The following is a 20,943-nucleotide window of genomic DNA, read 5'->3' as shown; positions in this document are numbered from 1 at the left end:
GACGCCTTTTTAGCAGCTGGGGTCTCTGAGTAAGTCATTGTCCAGCTTATCCTTTTCCCTTTCCTGGGCTCAGAGTCTCAGCCCTGCTCTTCATAGTCTTGTTGAAAGGTGTGCTCTGAAGACTGGGGGAACCCAGCATGGTGCCCGGGTCCTCTTGCCTCATAGTCAGTATTCAGCTGCCTGAGTACATATCATGCGAAGCATCATCAGGACACCAAACTTTAAGACTATGGCTTCCTAGGAGCCTCCTCTTCCAGGAACAGACCACAGTAGCTTTCTCATAATGTGCTGTAGTCAATCAAACAGCACACACATACACTAAGGGTAAAACTGGTCTTCCTGTGATTATAAACTCTCGGTGACTTTTCTTTCCTCTTAAAAATGTTTATTTATTTTCATTTTATTTAAAAGGGAGAGAGAAACAGAGAGAAAATCTTCCATTGGCTGGTTCATTCCCCAAATGCCTACAACAGTTAGGGCTAGGCCATGCCAAAGCCAGGAGCCTGGAGCTCAATCCAGGTCTCCCATGTCGGTTGTAGGGACCAAAGCTCTTAAGCCATCGTCTGCTACCTCCCAGAGAGTACATTAGCAGGAAGTTGGATGGGAAGCAGAGAAGCCAGGGCTTAATCCAAGCACTCTGATACTGGATGGGGGCCTTCCAAACAGTGATGTAACTGCTGCACCAAGCATCCGCCGCCCTCGATGAGTTTTTTCCAGAGATGGGCTTGCTTTGCACCGTCTACTCCCACAGCTGCCCATACCCCTTTGTGACCAATTGGCCAGAAGTAAGGTGTGAGATGTGGGTGAAAATTTTCCCTCTGCATTTGAATCAAGCTCTGGCCCTGGCTTTGGAGAACATGCCAGTGACAGCCAGAGGGCTGCTTCCTCTACCTCCCAGCCACCATCACCTTTCACTCTTCTTACTTTGGAAGATGGACCAGGGCAAGACATGTAGTCATCCCAGATTTGGGAGGATGGGAGCCAAGTAACAGGCTAGAAAACCAGAGAAAGGGAATCTCCATGCTAATGACAGTCCCAACTCCATTTACATGATACTTGACAGATTACAAATACTTGGAATGTGGTCTTCTGTGAATGACCCAGTATTTCCACCTGTTTTTGTCCTGTCTGCAAGTTGAGAGATATTGCTTAATAGCCTTATGCTTGTAATGGCAATTAGAAATCATTTTTAAAACAAAATATAGACCATGAACAAACTTCCATATCTTCTCCAGACTAGGAACTGCTCTGTGTAGATTCCTGTGGCATCATCCACTGTGCTATTTCCCAAAACAGAGGCTGATGTGCAAGAAAGGTGAGATGAGCTACAGCAACTAGGAATAAATATCAAAGCTCTCCAGTTCTTCACGGCTCAATCGAGTGGGGCTCTGGGCTTTAGGTGGTCTCTTTCCAACCTGTGGAAGAAATGGAAAAATTTCAGACCAACCCACTAGCAGATTCTTGTAACAATCGTGTGGGGGTATGAATCATTGTGTCCACTTTACAGATTAAGTAAATGGAGCTTGGAGTGGTAAAACAAATTCCTTAGGGTGAGCCACTAGTATGAAGTACAGGAGGGTCTTCAATGCAGTTCTCTGGCTTCAATTCCAGTGCTCTTTTAACCACACTGTGCTTCCTCCAGACCTCCCAGACTGTTGGGCTTCAGCTGAAGTTCTGGGAATCCCAACCACAACCCACTCACCCTCTCCATTGTGATCAGTGACAGCATTTTACTGGACCACAGTTGGAGGTTTGAGTGTACTAGGAATGGCTGGGATGCTCCCCATGCAGTAACCTCTCTGGGTGTAAATGAGATGTGTATGTATACCTGCCGTATAGCATTACGTGGGCATTAGATAAGGGATTCAGACGCTGGCAGGCTGCTTTACAGGTAGTGACTCTCAGCAAAGTTTGAGTCCCTCTTCCCCTCACCCTGCCTGCCAAATGAGCCGAGGAAATCAGTTCAGCCACCAAGCTCAGCGTTCACCTTTGAACAGCATCCACTCCAGCAGAAGCTTCAGACCACCCGTGTGCCAGAATGGTCCACTGCGATGGTTGAATTTTAGGAACTCATTTAGACTCACTTATCCCCACTGACGTCCATCCCTCACGCCCCTCCTGCCAACACACACACAAACCCTTGGAAGATCTATGGCTCACACCCTGGGAACTAGCTTGGAGACAGCCATAATCCACAACTTAGACTGCCTTATGAGAGTCAAACCTGTGTTACATGCTGACTCTCCCTGAGCCTCTGCATCTTCATCTCTAACATGAATATTTGGAGGGCAGGCATCTGGCACAGAAGCTGAGAAGCCACTTGGGAAGGGGAAGCTTGCATCCCATAGCAAAGTGCCTGGGTTCAGCCCCTGGTTCTACTCCTGATTCTACCTTCCTGCTAATGCAGACCTTGGGAGGCAGCAGATAATGGCCCAAATACTTGGGTCCCTGCCACCTATGTGGAAGCCTGGATTGAGTTCCTGGCTCCTGGCTCCTGGCTTTTGGCCCAGACCTGGCTGTGGAGAGCATTTGGGGAGTGAACTAGCAGATGAGAGCACTCTCTATCTAGTTTTCTATCATTTTACATTTCAAATAAATAAAATAAATAAGTTTAAAAAATAAAATGATGATTTGCATTTTAAGATCTCTGGAGACCTTTTCCTAACACACCATGCATGGCCAAACTTGAATGTTGTGCTGCAGAAACTAAACCCATCCAGGAGGAGTTCCAGGATCCTACCTCTTCGTAGACAGAGTGACTGATGGAAGAGTTATGGTTCTTCACCTTGGGTCCAGACTAGAAATTCAAAGGGAGAAAGAATACTTGACTTCAAGATTAGAGATGTCACTCTCCTGCTGGTGTGAGGGGTCCCAAGTGAGACTTAGGGCTTAGAAACCCCTGAGAGTATCCTTAGCCAGAAAATTAATAGGGGGCTGGTACTGTGGTGCAGCAGATTCATACCCTGGCCTGAAGCGCCGGCATCCCATATGGGCACCAGATCAAGTCCTGGCTGCTCCACTTCCCATCTAGCTCTCTGCTGTGGCCTGGGAAAGCAGTAGAAGATGGCCCAAGTCCTTGGGCCCCTGCACCCATGTGGGAGACCCGGAGGAAGGTCCTGATTCCTGGCTTCGGATCGGCACAGTTCCGGCCATTGCGGCCAATTGGGGAGTGAACCAGCGGATGGAAAACCTCTCTCTCTCTCTCTCTCTCTCTCTCTCTCCCTCTCTCCTTTCTCTGTGTAACTCTTACTTTCAAATAAATAAATAGATCTTAAAAAAAGAAAGCCACTATGGAAGTTAGTCTGGAGATTCCTCAGAAACTTGAATATACAATGCAGCCATTCCACTCCTTGGAATTAATTTACCCAAAGGAAATGAAATTGGCAAATAACTGTCTGCACATTAATGTTTATTGCAGCTCAATTCACAATAGTTAAGACCTGGAATCAACCTAAATGCCCAGCAACAGTAGACTGGATAAAGAAATTATGGGATATGTACTCTATAGAATACTGTACAGCAGTAAAATACAATGAAATCCGGTCATTTGCAACAAAACGGAGGAATCTGGAAAACATTATGCTGAGTGAAATAAGCCAGTCCCAAAGGTTGAAAGGATGACCACAGGTACCAAGATACAGATCTCAGGTCCAGGTGCAAATAAGAGCTATGAGCTCAATGCTGAGAATGAGTTGAGTGGACAACACAGGATCAGTCTGGAGGTCTCCACTAGCAGGTCAGAACCTGTGGTCTCTGAGAATCAACATTGTGTCACTCTAGGTCCAGTCTACTCCTCCAGCTCCAGGCAATGCCCTGCCAGCAAAAACCTCTCCATTATCTCTGCCATAGCATCAGCTGTATTTGCAAAACCCTGTGGTCCCTCTGCACAGAGCACTTCCTTCCTGTCTCTGATTACCCTTTGTTCCTCCCCCACAGAAACTTCTGGAAAATCCTATCACCCACTGTTCACTGAGTCTCAGAGCTATTCTTATTCTCCAGACAGAATCAGGAAGGCATTTCTCATTTGCCCCTTAACATTTAAATAAATCAATTAACAGAAGCTCCTCAGATACACACAGTAGGGGAACAACTCAACTGGGACATGCACACACACTCTCTGCAAATGTATGCGTGTGCACACACACATGCTTGCACACATGCTAAATACAGAGTTTCATCAATTGCACCTGCTAGGAAGGCAGGCAGAGACTCACCTTATATACTAATGAATACAGTGTATTTGAAGTTTCTGATGATGCAGAAGCAGGAGTCTAATGAGAAGAGAAAGAAAGCCATTTCAGAAGCATAGATCCAGCACAAAGAAGGTCATCTCTTCCATCCCTCTGGCTCAACCCTGCCCAGATGAGACATGTACCTGGTCTTGGGGAGGACTCTGGACAAGCAGGGCAGCCGGACAACCTGAGGGCTAGTCCAACTCGCACTAACAATAGCTGTTTCACATGTGCATTTTCCCCTTAGCCTTAAGCCATTTCCATAAGCTGAGAATGACTAGCTTGTCCGTAGCTCAGATGAGGCTCCCAAAGGACAAATAGTCCAGAGACACAACGTGGACACAGAAGCAGGAGTCAAACCCAAGATTCTCCAGGACTCTTCCTCAACAAGTCAGTGCTGCTTTTTGGCCATGTGGACCTGAACCAGGTGTCATCTCAGACTGGAACCCATCCTCGTTTTTTTGTTGTTGTTGTTGTTGTTGTTTTATTTGAAAGGAAGAGTTACAGAGAGGCAGAGGCAGAGAGAGAGAGAGAGAGAGAGGTCTTCCATCCACTGGTTCATTCCCCAGATGGCCACAATGGCTGGAGCTGGGTCAATTCAAAGCCAGGAGCCAGGAGCTTCTTCCAGGTCTCCCATGTGGGTGCAGGGACCCCAGCACTTGGGGCATCTTCCACTGCTTTCTTAGGCCATAGCAGAGAGCTGGATCAGAAGTGGAGCAGCCGGGACTTGAACCGGCACTCATATGGGATGCTTGCACTGCAGGCGGAGGAATTCCCCCCTAAGCCACAACCCCAGCCCCAACCTTCATTTTAAGATGCTCTAATCTTACTCTCACTCAGCACCCAAGGCTGAGAGGAGCTCTTCCTTGCATTGATTCAGTCCTCTCACTGGAGTTCCATCTGGAAGAAGCAGAACTGACAGACGTCAGCCACTCTTACAATCAGATTTTCTTTGATCCGCAACTTAGCCACCACATTGAAGATGCTGCTGCATTGGATATTCATTTGTTTTAAAAAAATCATTTTTATCATCAAATTTTCATCACCGACCACTAGGAGGCAGTGTTTTCCCCGATAGCAGTGTCAGGCCTGGGTTAGGCTGCTTCCTAGTTAGTGGGTGAATTTCAATAATCCTAGAATGTCAGGAGGCAGCATGGGGACTCAGAAGCCATCTGGCTCCTCTTTGCCACTATCCAGCTATGTGGCCTTGAGCACATTGGCTAACCTGTGTCTCAGTTCTCTCATCTGTGATTTGGGATTTAAATCCCAGGTAAAGTATTAGAACCACTTCGTAAGGCTTGGTGAGGTTCACTAAGAAAGTGGACATTATTTTTAAGACATAATAAAATAAAAGGGACCAATACAGAACTATTATTTCCTGAAAACTGGTGAAATAGGGAATGGGGATTAAAAAAAAAAGTACAAGATGCCGGCACTGTGGCACAGTAGGTTAATTCTACACCTACAGTGCCGGCATCCCATATGGCGTCCGTTCTAGTCCTGGCTGCTCCTCTTCCCATCCAGCTCTCTGCTATGGCCTGGGAAAGCAGTAGAAGATGGCCCAAGTGCTTGAGCCCTGCATCAACATGGGAGACCCAGAAGAAGCTCCTGGCTCCTGGCTTTGGATTGGAGTTCAGCTCCGGCCATTGTGAACATTTGGGGCTGATGGAAGATGTCTCTCTGTCTCTGTCTCTGTCTCTGTCTCTGTCACTGTCTGTAACTCTACCTCTCAAATAAATAAATAAAAATCTTTTAAAAATTTTTTCTGAAAGTACAAGGGCCCAAAGTATTGGAAGCAGCTGGGAGAAAAAAGCAGCTGAGTCCCCTCGGAGGCGCTTTACGCTCCTCCTTCTGGCTTCATCAGACCAAATTTGGTGCCAAGCACGAAGAAGAATTGCCTATTCCCAGGATTTCTGGTTCTGTTAAGATCCTCCCAAACCACATAGAGATTTTCAAATAATTTCTTAATGCAGCTGAGGCCAAACAATCTCCCAGGTTCCAAGAACACCAAGACTTCATCCTGCCATTCAACACTGTGCATCTTGAGAGAGCTTTAGGAGGTGCTATAGATGGGTATGGAATGGCTAGAGAAGGCAGAGTGGTACCTGAGCCTGGATCATGGAGTAGATGGTGCTTCCTTCTGGGGGTTTCTGCTCCTGCTCCTGTTCCTGCACAAGAAACATGATAGAGACCTGAGTAGGGGAAGACAGCACAAGCAGGAAGAGTTCCTGAGAGCCTGGGAGGGAGGTGGCAGGGGTGAGGGAGACAGGAGGAAGAGCTATTTGTCGTGGAGCCTTTAGTGGGTTTGAAGGGACTTGAGCAACCCTGCCCGGGGCCCCCCCGTCACTTCCTTCACCCCGCTAACTTCTGTACTAAATTCACCACACAACCACTGATAACGGACAGAGCTCTAAATGGGGCTCTTATCTAAGCCTTGCCTCGGGGTACTTGAACTCAGAGGATTTAAACGGATTAAAGACTGCACATTTAAGTTCCTTCCCTGGATCCAGCTTTCTTGGCCAGCCTTCTACTGGGCAGCAGCAGGGCTGGGTGGAGCCCCAGACCCAAGGCCAAAGGCACAGGCTTTCCTGCTCCCTTCATCTCTCCTACCCCTCAGGAGACTGGGGGCGGAGGTATTTCATTGCTGCTGAACCCTGAGTCTACCTGGCCTGTTGGGGCTCTGGCGGGGAGACACTGGAGGCTAGCAGGGTCCATCACACAAGGCAGAAGCTGACCTCTGCAGGAGCAAGAAGCTGCTCTTGTTAACCAGACTCAGGTTGCTTCTTCCCAAAAGGCAACGCAAACCACTGAGCCAGTTACAAAACTGTAGTGCTTTGGCTGTCATGCACGCCAGCCTAGGTACCAATTAAGAGACCCAGGAAAGTAAGCTCTGGCTTGCTAGGAAGGCGAGAGTTTGTGATCAAACCCAAGAGGGAAGCTGCACTCCTCCTGGCATTCCGCCCAGCTAGTGAGACAGGGCAGAAATGAGGACACCATGGCATCCTGGGAAGACAGCAGCAGCATTCTGCCTTCTGCTAGTGATGTCTGTTGTGCTCCATTCCCTCTCAGCAGCTACATCTGCACAAGATGCCCCCTCTGCCTCCCTTTATCTACTTGGCTTCCTCTTTTCCTCCATGGCCAGAGCTAGGAAGCTGCTAGAAAGAAGATAGATAGGAAGGGATAAGGGTCCCTTTGAGAGGACAGCTGTGCAGTTCCCTCTGCCTTCTCTGAATGGCCACCCAGAGCCGTTGAGAAAGACTCCAGCCCCCAGGATGCCATACTTGATTTCTTCTGATTTGCAGGTCCTTGACATCTTCATAAATTGTCAGGAACTCCTTGGGGCTGGTCTCTGCTGGAGGAAGGAAGCAAAGAACACAGCTGCGGAAACCTCCATGGGGCCTGGGTTGTTCCTCTACTGCAGATGGCTAAAACTTTAAGAAAAGTATAGAAAAGAGGCAGGCTGGTGTTCTCCCCAAGGCATCCAGAGTGCACAGTGAAGCAACCAATCTTGATATACCTCTTCCATCAAGCACGGCAGTTACCCCCAAAACCAGCCACCTGCAGATAAAGCTGGACGTTGGGGGTCAGGCTAAATATCCAGCAGCCACCACAGAAGGCATGAACTGGAAGAAAGCACCCAGTAGCAGTGCTTGTCCTCCCCCAACCAAGCACACAGATACACCAACACTCCCGGAGGAAAAGGACATGCTGTGCTCCCAGGCACGTGTCACTGGACACAGGATCAAGCTACTGGGCCAATGCCTCCCAAGGACCTTCCACTTACACGACTGCCTCCTCTTCCTCCTCCACACGCAGAAGAAGGTGAGGGTGCCAAGGAACAGCATGGTCAGAATCACGATGGCCACCAAAAAGGGAAGAAATTTGGATCCTATGAGACACAAAAGGACTGTGCCCTCAGTACTCCCTTCTCTTCCCCCAAACCTGTCTGCTGCAGGGGCTGTCTCAAATCCCAATCCCCTCTCATGCCCTACAAATTCAACACTGAAGTTGTCTCTTGACTTAGTTGAGTGGCTTTGCAGTGGTGCCAAGGGCATGGGTATTTCTTTTGGACAGACCTGGTTCAAATTCCAATTCTGTAAGCTCTGTGCTACTTGCTTAACCCCTTTGAGCCTCAATTTCCCTTTCTGTAGAAAGGAGATTATTGATCAACCTATGGGGATAATTATAAGATCAAATAACAAAATGCTTGAAAAAGTTCATGGAAAATGGAAGGTTTTTCTGTGCAAAAAGTTTTTGAAATCCATATGTAGTTCTACCATAATAAACATTGTTCATGGACTTCTTGAAGATCCCTTGTATGCATTGCTTTTAAAAATTTTTCACAAAACAAATTAGCTTTTAATTCCATTTTCCATGAAGGTCTTGAGGTACTTACATACATCCAAAGCATCTGGCAGAGCAAATGTGATATGTATCCATTCATTTGTTTTTAATTGCAAAAATACTCATGGCATGTCTACTATGTGTGGACAAGTTTCCCATTCACCTTTCTGCTATACCTGCTTTCACTGCTGTCTCTCATTTGAATTTCTACATTTAACATTGCATTGCATGTGTGGGCTGATATGTAATCCAACCAACAAGAGAAGAAGGGGAAGGAATTAAATGCTCCAGGTGCTGGCTATCTAGGTTCTTACTTTTTTTAAGATTTATTTATTTTTATTTGAAAGTCAGAGTTACACAGAGAGAGGAGAGGGAGAGAGAGAGGAGGGGGGGTCTTCCATCTGCTGGTTCACTCCCCAATTGGCTGCAATGGCCGGAACTGTGCGAATCTGAAGCCAAGAGCCAGGAGCTTCTTCCGTGTCTCCCACGTGGGTGCAGGGGCCCAAGGGCTTGGGCCATCGTCTACTGCTTTCCCAGGCCATAGCAGAGAGCTGGATCAGAAGCAAAGCAGCCAGGGCTGACGCCGGGGCTCACTTGACTAATCCTTCGCCTGTGGTGCCAGTACCCCAGGTTCTAGTCCCGGTTGGGGCGCCGGATTCTGTCCTGGTTGCTCCTCTTCCAGTCCAGCTCTCTGCTGTGGCCCAGGAGTGCAATGGAGGATGGCCCCAGTGCTGGGGCCCTGCACCCGCATGGGAGACCAGGAGGAAGCACCTGGCTCCTGGCTTCAGATCGGCGCAGTGCGCCGGTCTTAGCAGCCATTTAGAAGGTGAACCAATGGAAGGAAGACCTGTCTCTCTGTCTCTCACTGTCTAACTCTGCCTGTCAAAAAAAAAAAAAAAAAAAAAAAGGAAGTAGAGCAGCCGGGACTCGAACCGGCACCCATATGGGATGCTGGCACTACAGACAGTGGCTTTACCCACTACGCCACAGTGCCGGCCCCATGCCTAGGTTCTTTACAAACATTATCTCACTTAATCTTACCTGCAATCCTGTGAGGCATATGCTAATATCATCCCCCTTTACCCAAAAGAAAATTAGAGATTCAAAGAAGCTAATGAGTCTGCTTGAGATCACAGAGTTAGTGAATGTTGAGACATGACTGACATGACCCAAATGTCAGTGTCCTTGTCCCTGTCTTAGGTGTTTCAATCTTTCTATAGTACTTAGTTTTGTTGCCCCAACTGGGCTGTAATTTCCATAAAGACAGGGACAGTGTGGGTTTGTGTTCCTGTTAATGTCCATGATACTTGCATTAAGTCTTTGTTTATCTAATAAAAGGTGCTGCAAATTTAACTTAGGTAATCCCCCAAGTGAACATATTTGATAAACCCAGAATTCTAAGTATCCTGGGATCCTTCTTAAATTCCCTCTGACCCATGGTGTTGGAGTATAGTGTCTTCAGTTCTTGGAGAACTGTGTGGCTTGGGACACATTATCACTTGGCAAAGAGAACTTTATCTCCTTCAATCCCTCAGAGGAAGATCACAGCCAGGATCACAGCCGTTGCAGGACTGAGTCACCAAACTACTATGCATTTCCACATGGAGGATAAACTTGCCTCTCCAGAAGGGAGTAGGGGTAAAATTCACCCCAGACTAGGAGAGGCCTGGCTGTACAGTCACAGAGGCTGGGATGTCCAGGGGAAAGGCTATAAGGCATTGGGAGTAGAAGCCAGGGATCTCATACACCGGCTGCTCTTGCACAAGACCCAACACCTTCGGCCCCTATCATAGCCCACAGAGTGCCCCACGTACCCTGGTGGGCACTTGGACAGCCCTGGGTAATGTTCAGGGTGTGGCTTGCCCAACTGGCACGGTTGCTGATATTGCAGGTATATGTGTTCATGCCATCAGTATCACTCCGCTGTTCCACATAGGTGAGATTCCTCCCCACCTGGAGCAACTCGCTCCCTCTGTACCAAGTATAATTCACATGCTCGTCCATGATGACCAGGCAGGATAGAGTCATTTGGCATATTCCTTTTCCCAGGGCCTTCCACTCCTCCTGTATGTGGGGCTTCTTGACATGATCTGGAAGCAAAGATTCTGATCAGAAAGGTTCTGGATATACTAGTTTTACAGGAATCAGAGGGTCAGGATGATCAGTCCTGGAGACTCACCAAACACAGAAACGTTGAACTTGATTTCACAAACATGCCCAGTCTCATCAAAGGTGATGACCAGGACATAGAGACCACTGTCCTGTGGCTCTGATGCTGTGATGAGAAGATCCATGTTCTGAAATGTATAATTCAGTCTATTGTTGAAATGATCCAAAATGCAAGGTTTAGAATGAAGTCGTTTGTTCTTCCAATTCAGTATGACACAATAGTCTGGAGAGAAGGGCAACTTCACCTTCCACTGATAAGAGTATACATTTCTCTGTGTGTTGAGGAGTGGGGGAGATAACCTGAGAGGCATTCCTGAGAGGCCATTCATGTAGGCAGGAACATCTGGGCATTCTAGGGAAGAGAACTCAAGTTGAAGGTGGCAGAAAAAAACAGTGTAGGTAATTGAATGTGATCTCCCTGAAGACAAGAGGACGGGGATAATATAAGAAGATTGGAGCCTAAGAGAAACTTAAAAATGTACTTCTTTATCTGCCTCTCCTTCTCCCCACATTCTGTTCCTTTTTCTGAAGGAATCCACACATCAATAATAACAGCTTAAATCTCTTAAGTAATTACTATGTGACATAATTTTTCTTTTATTATTTTACTTATTTATTTGAAAGTCAAAGTTACAGAGAGGGAGATATCTCCCATCTACTGGTTCACTCCCCAGGTGGCCACAATGGCCAGAGCTGAGCCAGGCCAAAGCAAGGAGCCTGAAGGCTTCTTCTGGGTCTCCCATGTGTGTGGCAGTGTCTGAAACACGTGGGCCATCTTCCACCACCTTTCCCAGGCCATTAGCAGTGAGCTCGATCAGAAGTAGAGCAGCCGGGACATGAACCAGTGCCCATAAGTATGCTGGAGTTACAGGGAGCAGCTTTACCCACTATGCCACAACACCTGTCCAGGCATTTTTCAAACACTTAACATGTTTTTACCTATTTAACATCACAATGCCATAAGAGCTTCTTATCCTTATTTTTAGGTGAGTTATAAAGAACTTCAGTAAATGGCCCAAGTTACACAACAAGAATGATGAACTTGAAATCCAGTCAGCTTGCCAATTGAGAATAAATCCATAACCATGATATTATAAGCATTCTATCTGATGTGACTCCCTCCCAACCTCACTGAGACAACCAGCAGAGACCAGGGATGACTTCCAGAAATTCTGCATAACAAGATCTGGAGAGATTCTTCAATATAAGCTCATGGTCCCTCTTCTCTGCTCGATTCATAATCCTCTAATCCTCTCTTACAGAACTTAACACATCAGACTGTGAGAATTACACATGAACATTTGCTAATTTTTAGTGATCAGAAAGTCTCCATGAAGATTGCTCCCTAGAAAACAATCAGAAAGAGAAAAGTCAAACTACACTTTCCAGGCATATCCAAACAATTCTGTTTCTAGGGATTAAGATGAGAGCTAATGAACGTGGGATTATGACATGGTAGAGCAGGCCAGGACAGTCAGTGGGAAAAAGTAGAAGTTGTTATGGCTGTTTTTTGGCAGAAACATTATGGCACGGCCCAATAGAAAGGATATAGAAAGGTCGTCTGCATGTATTGGTGAAAGCAAAGGAGAATTTCTAGGAGAAAAATAGGATAGAGGATAGTTAGATGTCTGTTAAAATGGAGGACATTAGGAAGAAAGTGATGGAAAGGGAGGAATTTTTACACATCCACCTGTTTTATAAGTGCACTCATTGCCAACCACAGCTTCACTCTATTTCCTCAATCGACAGAATGAATAACTGAAGGACTTCTAATACTATTGGGTCAATGGAATACGTTTCTTTGATCCTGGTGTTCCTATGAGTAAAACAAATGGGGTTCTCATTTATATTCTCATAACTTGTTCTGGTTCTTCCCATTACCAAATCAGAAGCTTCTTAAAATAAGAATGTGCTATGTCTCTCCACCACAGTGCTACAACTATTTATGAGAACAGATCAATCTGCGAAGAATTGCACAAAGATCCAGAGAGTGAAAGTAAGTGAAAAAAAAATTATCAACTCTACAAAAAAGGACGTAACTTTCATCATTAGTTATTCAGTCTCTAGTGAGTCCCCACTGTAACTCAGATTCCAAAGAAACAGCACCTCTTCATGTATAAGATGTGGTTCCTGCCTCTAGAAAGTTTGTGATCTGCAAAAAGAATATAGTTTCACTGCATAATATGCACTTAATGGTTGAGAAAAATAATCATCTATGGAATTCTAAAAATGATAATGGAAAACCAGATTAAGACATACTAACCAACCCTCCCACTGAGAATAACTAGAAGAAAAATGAACAAAAATATAAAAGCATGTCATTAGTATTATAGGGCCAAGATCTGCAAAAAGGAAACTCAGAGACTAGACCAACTTTTTTGAAAGTTGTCATCTAGAGACATCTGATTTCATAAAAAGCAGCTGAAAGCTTGAGAAATTGAAGAGAACTTAACTATAAACTCAGGGAACTAAGACAATGAGGTGTTCAGAGCCCTTCTCTTAGGAAGTGGGTAACCTAAAATTCACCAGGTTTGGCATTGGTACAATAAAAAGGCTATATATTAAGAGTAACAATCAGGGGCTGGCACCATGGCACACTAGGTGAATCATCCGCCTGTGGCGTCGGCATCCCATATGAGCGCCGGTTCTAGTCCTGGCCGCTCCTCTTCCAGTCCAGCTCTCTGCTGTGACCTGGGATAGTGGTGGAGGATGGCCCAAGTGCTTAGGCCCCTGCACCCACGTGGGAGGCCTGGAGGAAGCTCCTGGCTCCTGGCTTCGGATCGGTGCAGTTCCAGCCATTGCGGTCATTTGGGGAGTGAACCAACGGAAGGAAGACCTTTTTCTCTGTCTCTCTCTCTCTCTGTATCAGTCTGTATCTCTACCTGTCAAATAAATAAATAAAATCTTTAAAAAAAAAGAGTAACAATCAACAAGAAATGAATGAAGCTCAATTTCTAATCATCACAATCCTGAACTTGACTAAAGTGACTTGGAATCTGTATAATTTGGCTGCCTTCTCAAGGCAAATATAAAGTATTCCTGGAGGAAAATGACGTTAGTTAGGGCATTAAATTACTTCTAGCATTTCTCACGCACAATTTCCAAAATGAAATTTAAAAATATTGAATAGATATAAGAAGAGGACACATGCACAACACTAAAAGTAAAAATAAACCATAGGAAGAGATCCAAGGAGCGTCTGTGTAGTGGAGTTTTCAGTCATAAACTTCTAAGTAATTATGATCAATAGGTTCAAGGAAATAAAAATGAAAGTCTAAGAATTCTGGCAGAGAACTAGTGTGATAGAATGCAAAAATGGCCATGTCCTTGCAATGTGACTTGGCCACTCCTCCCATCATCAAGAATTGGGGTCCACTCATCTCTCTTCTGATTGGACTGGCCTTCTTGAATAGAATGCAATAAAGATGATTTTGTGCCAATTGGTAAGCCTTGGTCTGAAGAGGCATTGCACATTTCTACTTGTTCTTTGGAACCTTGTCTAGCTGACACGCAAACAAGTCTAAAATGCTGCTGGAGAATGAGTGATCACATGTAGCAAAACAAACTAACCCAGCTGAGACCATCCTCACTGAAAACTACAGCTAAATCATATTTAGCTGTAATCACCTACTTTAAATCAACATTATACTGGAAGTCATAGCTGGTTCCACAAAGCACAGAAAATAAATGAAAACAATAATATTTGGAATTGAATATGCAAAATGATATAATTGTGTATATAGAAAACCCAGAGGAATACTTGAGCAACTATTTGAATGTGTAATTTGACAAGGCAGGTGAATATAAGGCCATATACAAAAATTATTTGTAGGGCAAGCATTTGGTGCTGCAATGAAGACAGCACTTGAGCTACCTATAACCCATATCAGAATGCCCTAGTTGGCATCCCAGCTCCTTTACTTCCACTCCAGCTTCCTGCTAATGCACACCCTGGGAGGCAACAGAGGATGGTTCAAGTCCCCACCAGCCACATGGGAGACCCAGACTGAATTCCCATTCCCTGGCTTCAGCTACCTCAGCCCCAGCTATTGCAGGTGTATACGGAATGAACCAGTAAGTGGAAAATCTCTCTCTGTCTGCCTCTCTCTCTCTCTCTCCCTCTGTGTCTCTATCTCTATCACTTCCTCTCTGTCTCTCTCTTTCTCTCAATCTTTGACACTGACTTTCAGATAAAATGAAAATAAATTAAAATCAGTAAATCAATAAATATCTAAAAAAGAAAAGCCACAAGCCTCAAGCTTTTAAAAATCATTTGCATTTTATGTATTAGTGCAAACATATAGAAATTAAAATTTTGAAAATAATGCTATTTACAACAGTACAAAATTTAAAATATCTAGAAATAAGTTCAATAAGAAATAGTTAATCCTGTACATCTAATGCAGTAAAAGACTTCTGAAAAAGTTTTTAAAGTTCTTTCTCTCTCTGTCTCTCTCTCTCTCTCTGTAACTCTGTCTTTCAAATAAAAATTTTTAAAAATTTAAAAGCTAAATAAATGGAAGTGCATATTCTTATTTTTATTGAATTACTTAATATTCTTAAAATTTCAACTGGTTCTAAATCAATCTATGGATTCAATAGAATTCTAGTTGGTTACTTTATAGAAACTGATTCTAAAATTTATATGAAATGTAAAGGACTTAAAATAGCCAATGAAATCAAGAACAGAGCTAGAAGACTTTCACTACCCAATATCAAGACTTATCATAAAACTTCAGAAATTAAGATCATACGGCATTATTGCAAGGATAGAAAAAAGTCAATAGAACATAGAAATAGAACCACACATAAATGATACTTTTTCTTTTTTAAAGATTTATTTATTCATTTGAAAGTAAAAATTATAGAAGAGAGAGAGAGGGGCCAGTGCCGTGGCCCATGAGGATAATTCTCGTTCCTCTCCTCCCCCCGCCCCCCCGGCGCCAGCATCCCATATGGGTGCCAGGTTCTATCCCTGGTTGCTCCTCTTCTGATCCAGCTCTCTGCTATGGCCTGGGATAACTGTAGAAGATGGCCCAAGTGCTTGGGCCCCTGCACCCGCATGGGAGACCAGAAGAAGCACCTGTCTCCTGGCTTCATATCGGTCCAGCTTCAGCCATTGCAGCCACTTGGAGAGTGAATCAATGGAAGGAAAACCTTTCTCTCTGTCTCTCTCTCTCTCTCACTGTCTGTAACTCTACCATTCAAATAAATAAATAAATCTTAAAGATAGAGAGAGAGAGAGAGAGAGAGAGAGAGAGAGAGAGAGATTTTCTGTCTGCTGACTCACTCCCCAGATGGCTGCAATGGCCAGTGCTGAGCCAGGCCAAAGCCAGGAGCCAGGAGCTTCATCAGAGTCTCCCACATGGGTGGCATCGGTCCGAACACTTTGGCCATATTCTGCTGCTTTCTCCAGGCAATTATCAGGGAGCTGTATCAGAAGTGGAGCATCCAGGACACAAACCAGTGCCCATATGATATGCTGGTATTGCAGGCAGTGACTTTACCCAATATGCCACAGTGCCAGCCCCCATATATGATCTTTTCCATAAATGGGGTTGGGACATGTGCATAGTCGCAGGAAAAAATAAACCTTAATATCTACCTCACAACCATATTAAAAATTAACTCAAAATAGGTCATAAATTAAATGTAAAAGCCAAAATATTTAACCTTCAAAAAAAAGCATAGAGATTATCTTCTACATCTTGAGATAGACAAATATTCCTTTAATATGATATGATTCCTTTCTTTTTTTTTAGTTTGTTGAGACTTATTTTGTGGGCTAATATATATTCTATCCTAGAGAATGTTTCATGAGCTCATGAAATGAATATGTATTCTGCTACTGTTGGATGGAATGTTTTGTTGGGTGGAATGCTTTGTCAATGTCTATTAGGTCCTTTTGGTCTATAGTATAGTTTAGTATGATTTTGTTGACTTTTTGTCTGGATGATCTGCCCATTGCTGAAAGCAGAGTGTTGACACCTCCTTTTATTATTATACTGTAGTTTAATTCTGCATAAGAAATAATAATATTTCTCCCAAAAAACTTCATAACTGCTGTGCTCTGCCTGTTTGTGTCCCGAGACACTCTGGCAAAAAAAAAAAAAAAAAAAGACCTAAATGAAAGGTCTCTGCGAGTGAGATCCCAGTGGAAAGAATAGGGCCATCAAATTAAAGAAGGAGGTACCTTTCTCTGAAGGGAAGAGAGAACTTCCACTTTGACTATGACCCTGTCGGAATAAGATCGAAGTCAGAGAACTCAAAAGGCTTCCATAGCCTTGGCAACTCAAGACTAGAGCCTAGGGAGATTACTGACGCCAGAAACAAGAGTGTCAAATTGTTAAGTCAACAACAGGAGTCACTGTGTACTTACTTCTCATGTGGGATCTGTCCTTAGTGTGTTGTCCAATGTGAAGTAATGCTATAACTAGTACTGAAACAGTGTTTTACACTTTGTGTTTCTGTGTGGGTGCAAACTGAAGAAATCTTTACTTAATATATACTGAATTGATCTTCTGTATATAAAGATAATTGAAAATGAATCTTGATGTGAATGGAATGGGAGAGGGAGCGGGAGATGGGAGGGGTGCGAGTGGGAGGGAAGTTATGGGGGGGGGAGTCATTGTAATCCATAAACTGTACTTTGGAAATTTATATTTACTAAATAAAAGTTAAAAAAAAACTTCCCAAGTGGCTATGCCTCTTTGCAGTCACACCAGTAATGAACAAAAAATTTTGTAGTTTCACATCACCATCAGAGTTTAGTGTTGTCAGTGATTTGGATTTTAGCCATTCCAACAGATGTGTAGTGATATCTCACTATTGTTTTGATAATTAAATGATACATGATGTGGAGCAACTTCTTATGTGCTCATTTGACATCTGTATATCTTCTTTGGTGAAATGTCTGTTCAAATTTTTTGTCCATTTTGGATTAGATTGTTTTTATTATTGAGTTTTAAGAGTGCTTTGAATATTTTGCATACCATTCTTTATCAGATAATGTGTTTTGCAAATTTGGTTTTGCTTGGCTTTTCATTCCCTTAACAATGTCTTCCACAAAACATAAATTTTGAAGTTTTAATTAAACAGCTTACATAAAAAAAGTCTTGAGTATATACAATTGGCTAATAAGCATGCAAAATAATTACTAAAATCATTAACAATGAGATTCCACCACATTCCCACCAAAATGGCTAACATTTAAAGGACTGGAAATTCCAGGTGTTGGTGGAAAGAGGCAGCAACTCTCACTGTTAGTGGGAGTGTCAGTTGGTATAAGCACTTTGGAAAACCGTTTGTCAATGTCTAATGAAATTAAACTTACACATACCTACAATCCAGGAGAATTTTTACATATTGAAGAAAATCTGGTGTGTATGTTCCCTAAAATACATAAAAGAATGCTCACAGTGGCTTTATTCATAATAATCCAAAATGAGAAACATATCTGTCATCATAAGATAAACAAGTTAATCATGCTATATTCCTATAAGAGAATATTACAAAGCAATGAAAATAATAACTACTTATAAGGCAATAATGTGGATAGGCTTCACCAACATAATGATTATTAGTAAGGAAGCCAGACAAAAAAAGTGTACACAGTGAATGATTCCATTTATATGAAGTTTAAAATCAGGAAGCACTAATCTGTAGTGAGAGAGGTTAGAATGTTCGCTGTTTTGGGGAGGGTTGGAAGAGGCACAAAGGAACCTGTTGAAAAGACTGAAATGGTTTACATCTTAATATGGTGGTGATTTTATGTATATACATATATAAAATGCCATTAAGCTGTTACTTGAATTTTGCAGATATTACTGTAAGTTATACCTTCATAAAGGGCATAAGAAATAAAAAGGAGTAATGGCTCCCTCCCACAGAGTTGTTGTGGCTATTAAACTAAGCAAGATGAACTTTGATAAGTGGAAAGTGTGATGTACCCACTGTGGAAACATTGCCACAGCAAGAGTGGAGACAGATTTCCTTACTCATGTCTTGACTAAACCCACCTCTTAGATAAATATCATCAGAAGTCTTCCTCATTCTCAGTTACTCAAATGACCTATAGAAATCAGCAGATCAGAAAACATACTTAGACAAGACAGTAGATTAGCTAAATTTACAGACTGATAACAAAAATGTCCTGAACCTAGGTGTAATCTATTATACTTTTTTTTTTTTTTTTGACAGGCAGAGTGGACAGTGAGAGAGAGAGACAGAGAGAAAGGTCTTCCTTTGCCGTTGGTTCTCCCTCCAATGGCCGCCGCGGCCGGCGCGCTGCGGCCGGCGCACTGGGCTGATCCGATGGCAGGAGCCAGGAGCCAGGTGTTTTTCCTGGTCTCCCATGGGGTGCAGGGCCCAAGCACCTGGGCCATCCTCCACTGCACTCCCTGGCCACAGCAGAGAGCTGGCCTGGAAGAGGGGCAACCGGGACAGAATCTGGCGCCCCGACCGGGACTAGAACCCGGTGTGCTGGTGCCGCTAGGCAGAGGATTAGCCTAGTGAGCCGTGGCGCTGGCCTAATCTATTATACTTCTATAGGGATGGAGAACCTTTTTTCTGCTAAAGGCCATTGGATATTTACGTATCATTCATGGGACATACAAAATTATCAACTTAAAAATTAGCTAGCTGTAGACTCATTGAATTTCAAGTCTCTCCTGCAGTTGCTTTGGCAAGGCCAGACAATGTAATTTTGTGGACCTTGTATGGTATACAGGCCAAAAATTCCCAACCTCTGCTCTATAAGAATAACTGACAGTCTTAAAGGAAATGGGAAAACCACTGACTCTTGCATTCGACAAACAGTTAGTGAACACCCTGTATGTATTGGCATTGCTCTAGGGCAGGACTTCTTAACCGTGGTGCCCTGTGTTTGAGGCCTTACAATGCCTTGTCATGCCTGTTCAGGTGAGGAGTTATCTTGAGGTTTTCCAGGTGGTTTAGCAACACCACTAGCCTCTATCTACTAGATACCAGTAGCACCCCTGCCCCAAGACATGAGATACAAAAATGCAAAGCTGTCCCCAGCTGAGAACCACTGCTTTAGGCATTGGGATCTGAGGGTAAGCAAGAGAGAGAAGGTGCTTGCCGTCATGAAGCTTAGAGTCAGAGAGACATAAATGTCATGAAAAGAATTTCAAAAGGTGACATGACAGAGTGACTGGTGGAGCATGGAGATTACTTTAGATTTGTGGCCAAGAAAGACTTCCCTGAGCAGCTGACATCTGAGCTTCTTGCAGGAACCCTGGAACTCTGTCAAGCAAAACCTGATCCGTGGCTTTGTGGGAAATTGGTATAAGCTAAGGGGCGCCTGCCTTCCAGGCCAGTGTGGTAATTCCTTGCAATGTGAAGGGTCATGTAGTCAGGTCATTTGGGGGGCGAGGTGCCCCAGGATAGATGGGAAGTGAAGCCATGGATCCCTGCTTTGTTAGTCAAGCGCCTTACTTCAATCAGGGGCTCCTCAGATGAAGCCAATCATGTTGGGATTCTAAGTCTTCTCCATAGATGAGCCCCTACAGAGCCAAGGGGAAGAACAGGTGAGTAGAACAACAGTTTCCAAGATTCTCTAGGGACAGGGAACCAAATAGAAAGTAAAAACTTTGTCCAGGATATTAGAAATCAAATAACTAAATAAGAGTAGAAAACCATCTGGTCATAGTGATTGGCAGAACCTGTGAAGTAATAGATTCATATCATGAAGACTGAACTTTTTAGGCTATGGAAAAGAAAATAGGACAATCCAATTATATTCAAGAGACTAATCTAAGCAAGTATGGTAGGGGAGAGTTTTTAATAGATTCATATGCAGAAAGACGAATATGCCCCTCACAGGTAACAAGTAAGCATCAAAGAGTGACAAGATGGAATACCCAAGACCAAATTCCTGGGGCAGGGCATGGTTTTAAATATAAAATGGAAACTAAATCACAACAAAAGAAGCAAAAAAGGAAATAACTGAGAGCTATGGACAGTCAGCATTGTTGATGCAAGCATGGATGTTTCTTACTGACTCAAAGACAAGAGCAGAGTTCAGCTACTACACACCAGTTAACTATATGTGCTCAGAGCTGACATTTCCAGTGATTGGTTGTTGCTCATGCAGTATCTATAGGTAGATAAAAGAGTGGAGCTATCAAGGGCACTGGATCAAGGCATAAAAGAAAAGTTGCAATCCTTGTCTTAATGT

The 20,943-nt window shown here is 43.8% G+C and overlaps 1 protein-coding gene across 4 annotated transcripts in view; it reads right to left on the bottom strand.

The window, feature by feature from the left end:
• Positions 1-363: 363 nt before the first annotated feature.
• Positions 364-20,943, bottom strand: part of CD244 (CD244 molecule) — a 30,614-nt gene continuing 10,034 nt past the window's right edge. Inside the window, exons 2-9 of one of the 4 annotated variants that reach the window (XR_016237077.1) lie at positions 10,756-11,097; positions 10,391-10,666; positions 8,017-8,121; positions 7,514-7,581; positions 6,338-6,400; positions 4,215-4,271; positions 2,741-2,797; positions 364-1,415 (exon numbers count right to left, since the gene is read on the bottom strand). Coding sequence is in view for 3 of the 4 variants with exons in the window: in XM_017345752.4 (XP_017201241.3) it covers positions 1,335-1,415; positions 2,741-2,797; positions 4,215-4,271; positions 6,338-6,400; positions 7,514-7,584; positions 8,017-8,121; positions 10,391-10,666; positions 10,756-11,097 (1,052 nt within the window). In the remaining variant the exon portion in view is untranslated. Of the gene's footprint in view, positions 1,416-2,740; positions 2,798-4,214; positions 4,272-6,337; positions 6,401-7,513; positions 7,585-8,016; positions 8,122-10,390; positions 10,667-10,755; positions 11,098-20,943 lie in introns of all 4 variants that reach the window. The other 3 variants (XM_017345752.4, XM_089336947.1, XM_017345753.4) reach the window with 3 other exon arrangements.

This window comes from Oryctolagus cuniculus, chromosome 7 (assembly GCF_051225735.1).
Source record: "Oryctolagus cuniculus isolate XC-2025 breed Fujian yellow rabbit chromosome 7, ASM5122573v1, whole genome shotgun sequence".
Taxonomy (NCBI): Eukaryota; Metazoa; Chordata; class Mammalia; order Lagomorpha; family Leporidae; genus Oryctolagus; species Oryctolagus cuniculus.
The sequence above is the reverse complement of the archived record's forward strand: the minus strand, read 5'-3'. Positions and strand labels throughout refer to the sequence as shown.